The sequence below is a fragment of the Phaethon lepturus genome, unplaced genomic scaffold (genome assembly GCF_000687285.1).
Source record: "Phaethon lepturus isolate BGI_N335 unplaced genomic scaffold, ASM68728v1 scaffold5328, whole genome shotgun sequence".
NCBI lineage: Eukaryota > Metazoa > Chordata > Aves > Phaethontiformes > Phaethontidae > Phaethon > Phaethon lepturus.
Window position 1 is genome coordinate 84,826 of NW_010555395.1, and position 8,976 is coordinate 93,801.

The 8,976-nt window shown below is 36.4% G+C and overlaps 1 protein-coding gene across 1 annotated transcript in view; it reads right to left on the reverse strand.

Annotated features, from left to right (window-relative positions):
• The window catches only part of SPATA7 (spermatogenesis associated 7), a gene marked incomplete at its 5' end in the record, with an annotated part of 30,815 nt that extends 23,861 nt beyond the window's left edge, over window positions 1–6,954 (reverse strand). The window contains 3 exons of the mRNA XM_010292131.1: window positions 5,263–5,310; window positions 6,120–6,212; window positions 6,874–6,954. Coding sequence (XP_010290433.1) covers window positions 5,263–5,310; window positions 6,120–6,212; window positions 6,874–6,954 — 222 coding nt within the window. The remainder of the gene's footprint in view (window positions 1–5,262; window positions 5,311–6,119; window positions 6,213–6,873) is intronic.
• Between the last annotated feature and the right edge of the window lie 2,022 nt (window positions 6,955–8,976).

Below are 8,976 nucleotides of genomic sequence, written 5' to 3' on the forward strand. Positions count from 1 at the left end.
CACAATGAAAAACTCTGTGAAAAATCTATTTTTGATGTACTGAATGCATATCTCAAATGAATTACCTCTAATAAAAAAAAAGACCTTTCTGAAAAAAAGACTTTAAAGTAAATGACTTCCACAAAAAGAAAGTAAAATCACTACAGTTAAACGTACAGGTTCATAAAGATATTTTACACAGTGGGTCTTCCTGGTTTCCAGAAATTCATACTTGATAAATATACTAGAACATCTTTCCAAAGACATACTTGAACCCTGAAAACATACATGTTAGAATTAGCCGAGTGTTTGATTTTAAAGAACCTGTATCAGTTGCACTTGAACCTAACCCCCCAAAAAGTAGAAAAACAACATTACTGATCAGTCTGAATTGTTGTCTCCTCACATCTCTCAGCCTCCATCCACCCCAGATATTAAAGTTCCATCAGGCTAAAACAGATTTCTGGTGGGTAACTTCTCAGAATACTTCTTTTTTTTCTTCTTCTTCCCCCCACCCCTCAGTATCAGAGAGACCTGCATTCCCAAGCACACTAATCACTGGGTTCAGGCTGTACTATCAATATGCCCTGTGGAAAAACCTCTAAACATATGGGTTGAAAAGTTAGTACTGTTAGAAACCAGGCATGTGTAGCAGCAGCTGTCTGTCTTGGCATAGCTTTTGTCAAGTTTTCTGGCACAAATTCCACAACCACAGACTTCTAATGGCCACTGGTATCAATCAACATGCTTGGACTAATTCTGAACATAGAAGTTTCACATTTCAAGAAGTTTCACATTTTAACAACTATTTTAAGTCAATAAGGCTGATCTAATACACAAGAACATGCTCACTGCTAGCCCAGTGGCATGGCAGCTTGCCTACTTTGCTGCCAGCTAAGATACCAGGAAAAGAACAGTGGAAACTAAATCCACTTTAAGGACAGAACACACTCAGTTGGCCAGGGGGAATGCCAACTACAGTATCATGTTTAATTCTTAAACACTAATGACTGATTCATGGCAACAACCCCAAAGGGAAATACTCACCTGCTATTTTAGCAGTACATGAAGCACATTTTCAGGGAATGTTTTCTAACACTATCTGCAGGAATTCTGTTTTGTAACTCTATGCTATTAATAAATCTTAGCATTCCAACCTGAAAATTTACCCCCCTTCCCAAACGTCTTTTGAAATATGAGGGGGAACTGAAACCTTATCTGGGATGCAATAAGTAGTAAGACAAGGTATACAAGGTATGCAAAAAGTAGTAATATGCTTCAGTTGAGGCAACGACAGGCAGAAAACCCCTGGGAGAATAAAGCTGTAAACCCCTCAACTACAGAGATTCCCCCCATATTCAGTCATATTGATGTTGCAACTGTGCCTGGATAAATCGTGTGTCCCATCTCCAGCAAGAAAAAAGAAACTGGTTTGAAAAATATTCTAAAAATCCTTTTCCCTTACTTTCTTCCTCAGTACATTTTCAATAGTCTTACTGCCTGACCTATTGTCTGTCATCTCTACATACTCTGTTTCATAAAAGACAGAGGAAGAAAAACTATTCTCTGGTGGATTGCCAGAGACACCACAAACGATACCTTGCACTGAGCTTAACACCTGAACACATAACACTTGGTTGTGCTATTATTACAGTACAGAAACTTGTGGTTCTTGATGAACAATGCATAGAACTGTAGGAAAAAAACCCAACCATTCTAATTTTAAGTATGAAATAAATTGAAATAATTTTCAATTTCATTCTAAACTTCTAGAGTTTATAAGAACAGTGCAGATACTGGATAAGGGATACCCAAGTAGTATTAACCTTAAATACCCTGAAAGCAGTGAGACCAATAATGAAGAATTTGAATATAGATGTGCACCATGGAATTATCCCTTTGCTAACTCTGCACAAATTTCAGCCTGTGGCAGAGTTTCTTATCTGCTTATAAAGTGATCTCAGTCAGGTGACAAAACATATGAAGAAAGCAGGTCAGAAGAAAACATATCAGTTACACGCACACATTAAATATAGATATTGATCCTCAAAGACTTTTATTAAGAAAGGATAATCTAAAGTATCTGGTACAAACGCATAAGTGAAAACCCTGAACCTACTGCAGTTCAGACACTTTTGCCATTGGCCATCACGAAACAACAATTTCAATTATGGCATCTAAATCCTTTATATTCCACCATCCAAAATTTGCCCTTTAAAACCAGAATTACCAGGATAAATGCTTTCAAGTAAATTAAGTTCTAATCCTGATAGTGTTTGAATTGGACATCTGGAAAAAAAAAAAAAACTTTTAGCTATGTGGATATTGCAACATTGGAACAGGTTACTCAGGTTGCAGAATCTCCATCCCTGGAGGTTTCCAAGACTTGTCTGACTGATCTAGCATTGGCAGAAGTCCTATCTTGAGCTGGAAGCTCAAGTGACCTCTAAATGACCTCTGAAGGCCCATTACAACCAACATTTCTATGCTTCCATGAAGGCAGGTATGTAACAGAAGTTGATCTTCCAAAACATTAGGAGAAGTGACAATGCATACAGACTCAGCTGTTGAAAAGAAATCACTACACAGGAAATCTATGAACCAGTGTTTCTCATCTCAACTGGGTAGAAAGACCCTCTTCTGAAATGGTAAACAGAACCAGCAAGCAAGCTGTAGAACTTCTAGCCTTGTGTCTGGGGCAAGTGCTGATCTCCAGTGAAATCAGATGTTGAGGCATTTCTCACTCTTGCAGAAAAAAAAAAGGGAATCTCCTACTGCAAGAAAAGTTTAATATCTGTAGCACTTCATGCTGACAATTTAAGATGAAAATGTGAATGGGAACATTATTCAGCATTGCAAAGTAAAAACACTGTGTTGAGGAATATTCTAATAAAAAGATATTGTTTACATAAGTTTGCTTTATTACTTTGCTTTCTGTCTTTCACTCAGCACTAATTTTTATTAGAGAGCATGAAGCACCTCACAAAATAACACCTGAAAATTAGGGCAGAGACATTACACTGTCCTGAGAAGCCACTTTTAGGGAAAAAAAACCCCACAACATTATTTATTGTTTTGTTAAACAGTTTTTTAAAAATGACAAATTAATTGTCACTTTATAATTGCACAATTCCTCTCAGTGCAGAACATCAAGCAAACAAACTACATTTTAGAACTCAGCTAAATTTAAATATAAAAAGCTCTAACCACACTGGATACTCAGCTCTGTGAGATCGAGAAGTCAGTCCAACATTTCTTCCATGAATCCTGTGCTCCTGACGAGGATCCTGATCCTCAAGCTACGATGCTCAGCTTCACTTTATGAGCTAGCTCTATTTTGGGAATATAGTAACTTTCAACTAAGTAACAATTAGCACTTCCAAGTCTTAGGCTAGAATAACAGTAGGTAAATTGAGGAATTTTTTTTTTTTAATCAAAGGCTTTATTTTTTTTCTGCTAGCTAGATTTTTTCCGTTGTGAACAGGAAATATGGTCTAGGGCTGTATTGGTTGTATGCACGTTCTAATAAGATAAAACACAGAAGCACCTTTTCCCAGCCCAGTCTGAAAATAGATGAAAGAGCAATTTAGTGAGGATTTAGTGTACCAATTTTATCAAACAGATGGGTAAAAACAAAAGCAGTAGCAAAGGTGAAATGTTTCCATCAGACCCTGTATAGGAGATTAATGTTCTGTCTGTGACCAGGACAGAGTTACATAGTCAGACACTGGTCTGAGTAAGATGAACTGAAAGAGAAACATATTGCACAAAACCTTGCTATCTGAAATGGAAATTTCCTCACTACAGAGTACACCTGCTAGTGTCACGACAATTATCCGTTAAGGTCAAGGCACTGTTGCTGTCTCCCAAAATGAACACATTATTCAGGGAAACTCCTTCTGGTGTAAAACACACAAGCTAACAGCTCAGGAGCATTTTATCTGTAGAGACAGAAGACTCTAAAATAAATGGGAATTTGTTGGTGTTAAGAATGACCCAAGACCTGAAAGGGTATGGAAGAATAATTGTTAATTAGGGAACCTAAGAAAGATTCTAGCAGATGCAGAAAGAAAAGCTACAAGAGGGTTTTATTACATAAACACATAGGTGTAAGTTTTATTCTTACACCAACCCGGTATTTTCATGCTCGTTTCAAAGCAAATCTTGGTAGACCTGGAGCATGAGAAGGAATACTTTTTGCAGAGTACTCTGCAGAACAGGTGATCTGAAATTCCTTACTGCAACCTGCAGACTCTAGATATCCCTGCAATACTGTTGCTACTTGTGCTGCACGATTTGAAAGCAGAAGGCAAACCCACATACAGCATCTCTGATCCTGGTGCAGCTTGTTGCTTAATTCAGTCTCAACCCACTATGCAGAAGTACTGATAAAAATTCTAATGAAACTGAGTCTTTCTGTCAAAAGCATGACTGATTTCCTGCATCAGCTCTAGTTACTGTGATCATTTCACATGGCAGTATCACTCTGGTTTGACTGGATTTGAGACTAACTACAAAATATTCTGTCCTCAGAAGATTTATCTTTCCATCCCAAAAGAATACTTTAATTTTTTCCAGTACCTCAGCAGTTGTAATGCTGAGGTATTGAATCGAGAAAAAAGAACTTTCTCTAACTGCATTAGAGAAAAAGACAAGTAACAGAAATACACCTTTGTTATTTTAACAAGCAGCTATTTATCCCCTTTGATTAATACACGTCATTTAGTATTGCATAAATCAATGATTTGAAAGTATTACTCTTCAGCTAACACTGTGAAGTAAGACCACAGTACTGATATCTTTAAGCAGTGTTAAGAAATGAGACAACTCCCAGGAAAAGTTACTGCAGTTTAATACAGACTGTGCACTTGTAACTGGCTCTATTTTCTGTGAAATGGAACAAGAGGTTTCAGTCCCAGTCCCCAGGTGCCCACACTCCCAAAATTCCTCCTGATTTTGCACTAGTGAGCTCCCTTCTTCTGTTCAAGCACACATCATATCACAAGAAAGGAGAGGTAAAATGCTGAAATTCTCCTTATGTGCTCTATTAACTGTGTGGGTGAAAAGAACCCTAAGCAAAATTAATTGTGATGCTAAGCACAGATAATCACTAACAGACTAGGTCCATCTCACTAGCATTCTTACAAACAGCTGGAGCGGTATAAAAAAAGCTGAAGAAACAAGCAGATAGATGAATGCTATTCTTATTCCTCTATTCCCCTGTCTCTTGTTAAGTTAGTCTTACAGAAGCTTTTGCAGAATTAACCTATCACAAATACTTACGTTTGATGCTGGTCACCCTACTTTTGGGTACTGAACAGTCTACTGCTGCTGAAAATAAGAAAAAAATAAAAGTGATTCAATATTTACTTAGTATTTGAGGTGGCTAGAACAAAGTAGCAATAAAACAACATGAAGACTAATTTAATTAGAACACAGCAACTTTTCTCTATTTTAAAATATGCTAGTTGCTGTGTATTTAAAGTATTAGATTGATAGTAATACAGCCAGAGAATTTTCAAGATAAATATGTTAAAGTAAAATATGTATTTGAAGGAATAATCATCATATCAATATTCAGTGCTTAATAATACAGATTAGTAGCATGATTTTCTCATTTGCAAACACATGGGGCAATTTGCAAAGTCTTTAAAACTACCTAGTACCATTGATGGAAATATGAACAAAAGACAATGAGCATTTTTAAATTTAAAAAAAGGAAAAAAAAGAAAAACTCAGACCACTGTGTCTTATCTAACTGAAAATGTTCTGCATTCATTCATAAAATAAATTCTGTATGCTTGCTGTTGTGACTATCTCCATGATTTTCAGTTCAGCATATTATTTCATAATTCATTATTTCATCAAAAGTGGAATGAAGAGAATACAGCACAAAGTACTCTGAAATAAAAGTATTAATTTTGGTAGCACTTAATGAAAACGTTTTCAGACAAAACTTCCCATTCCAATAATACAAAAGCATTGTTAAGTAGCAGCCTTGCCAACATCAGTCCAAGTATGTAACAGAAAGAAAACCACACTTCCTACAATCATATCATTCCCTCTTGATATGAGCCTATTTTGAAAGAATGAGCTAAATCTGGGGGTAGAAAGTTCATTCATATATGCATTTTTTTTACCTTTGGCTGAAAGGATTTTGTTATAATGAAACATCATGTGATCTCTGATCAGGTACTGGCTAGTCAGACTTCGGGAGGAGTCAATGCAGAAAGCTGTAAGATTAAAATACATTTAAACATTATAAAGGCAGGCACAAGAATACTAAAATTTTAAACAGTTATTAACCACAATTCAAAGCCACAAATTTTAAATAACTGTGTGCTTAACTTCTTTGCTCAATGGCATTAATTTTTCTTTAGCAGCTACTATCACATGAAATCATCCTGTCTCCTTTGTGTTTTTTTTCCCCACTGAGCCATTAACTCAATAAATAGCTGCAGAAGTGGCTGAAGTTGGACTAGAAAAACGTCAGCATGGCAACTTCCTGTTTCTCCATTCTACGCTCTTTTGAAAAAAGTCTCTGAGGTGGCAGTATGGCACAGAAACACATACTATGTAAATTACTGACTGTAAAGGAATACGTTTCATCTCAAGGGTTCTTTAAAACAGTAACCATATCTATATTCAAGTAATGTAGATGCAACACCTATATATATTTGGATAGCTTGCTAACTGTTTCTAGCTAGCAGTACAGTCAAGGCAAAACTCACTCCTCAAAAGTATTTTCAGTAATGCACACTAAGTGCAACTATTAAACTTCACCAATTGAGATCAATGCAAAGGTTTTAATTATAAAAACATTTTAATCATAAAGTCAATGAATTCACATAAAAGAACCACGTCAGCCTTCTGATGAAAGCATGTGTTACTTACCATTACTCTTAGTACTCAAGTGTCCTTTAAACGGACTTGCTGGACCACATCTGGGAATGCCAACAGCTGGGTATTCACCCACTTTAACAAAGTGTCAAACAAAACAAAATGTTAGAAAAAAGAAAATGTGTATTTTGACAGACAAGATAAAGCAGAGAATCCTTCCACAAAGAACTCACGAACAACTGTAGCAGACCTTTTTCACAGAGGAAAAAAATTGTATTTAAATGTAATTCTATTACTGAAGTACAACAGTGTAGTTAAGTAACTTAATCTAAACACGAACATACAATGGTAATACTTTCACTGATTCATGGACTTAAATAGCGGAATAAACCACTAGATCACTTCCGTCTGAACTTTACACTGGTCATTAAACTGCACGCAGATATGGCCACAGTTTTGTACCTATGCTAACTTCTCAACTATTTTGATGTTTCATTGATCAAATTTTACCATTATATCAAACTACTAACGTGAAAAATATTCTGTGCGTAGACAATGATTGTGGTTAGTATTATACTAAAATGCAAGCTTAATGGATTGAAGGAATTATGCTTGTGTGAAAATCATTCTGTCAAAGAGAATACACTATTTCAAAAATCTGATGTTAATGTAAGAGGAATTTAGTTTGCCATTCAATCTTCTGGCAGTTCAATAGACTGGCAACTCCACAGACAAGTGTAGATGCTGACAAAACACAACCAACCAGTTGTTCCAAAAAAATGAAGGATGTGAATTAAAACCTCTACATCTCCTCCTTGAAAAGAAATGCTGTACTGTCAGGCTCACAACTACTGTCTGTTACACAACCTACAATTTCAAAACCTGCACCTGAATTAATTAAGAAACTGCACCATTTTTAGAGCAAATTTTAACAGGAGATACCCGATTACTACATATACTAGTGTATACAAAGCTTTCCTTTAAGGTTTCCAAGATCCTGCTTAAAACGTAGAGAAAAACAAACAAGATTTCTTTAACAGAGTAAATATACCACACCTACTTAACATCAATTATAAAACCATACAGTCAATTTCTACAAATTTGTTATTACTATCAAGGTCCATATGGTCTTCCCATTCCCATCCTACTTCTCATCTGTCAGTTCAAGAGTCTGCAGTTGCCATGTAAGTGTCTCCTAGCAATTGCAGCCACTACAGCTCTGGGGCAGTAACTCTACTGCTCTACGCTTATCGGTCACCTCCAGCTTTCCACCCTTCATCAGATGAAGCAGCAAGCTAGACCTACCCAAGCTGAGTGGGAATCTCTTCTCAGTGGCCTTCATCTGGGTCGACAAAGGCTTACATAACTACAGACTGATGGGGGGGGGGTGCAAGAAGTCATGCTACACATGTTGAAAGCCCCTTAATTCTACCTCTCGTGGCTTCTTATCTCCTGCATGCCCAGCACCTGGCTTTACAGGGTTGTTTTTTTTCCGTTTCCCACTGTTATATAATGACTATTACAGTACTATCGCAATTATGTATGAAACTACTACATTCTGTAGCTCTGCTTTAAGTGCAACAGCATGTTGCACAAGATGGTTAACAAACTGATTATTAATTAGTAGAGATTGCAGCAAAACAAATTATTCCTTTAATAACATTTTAATATCCTTTCCGCAAAGGCCTTATAAAAAGACCTTATTAAATTTCAAGTGACTAGGATTAGTTTGGGAAGCAACAAAATGTACCTTGACAAAATAAATAAAATTGAAATTATTAGCATATGTGGAAATTTGCAGAGTACTTTCTTGAGACCCTGTTGTTGAATTACACTAACTCTGGATCAATAAACTCAATCCCCACTCTTACAAAGCCCAGAAAATATCAAGGCCTTTTTGAATTAGTATGAGGATTTCACGCTTAGAAAAGTCAGCCTTTATACAGTACAGGCTTCTGTGGCTTTACAGTATTAGAGGTGGTGTCTGCAACAATAGTGCTCCCACTACTCTTTGCTGTGAAGTTGCCAGACCAGCAGTAGGAAAGGGACAAGAAAAAAAACCAGAAGAAGAAAATGCTACTGCAGATTTTTCCAACCCTGCCCTGCAATTGTTTTATCGTTATATGGTTTTCTTTAAAGCCAAAGGACAACATTCCT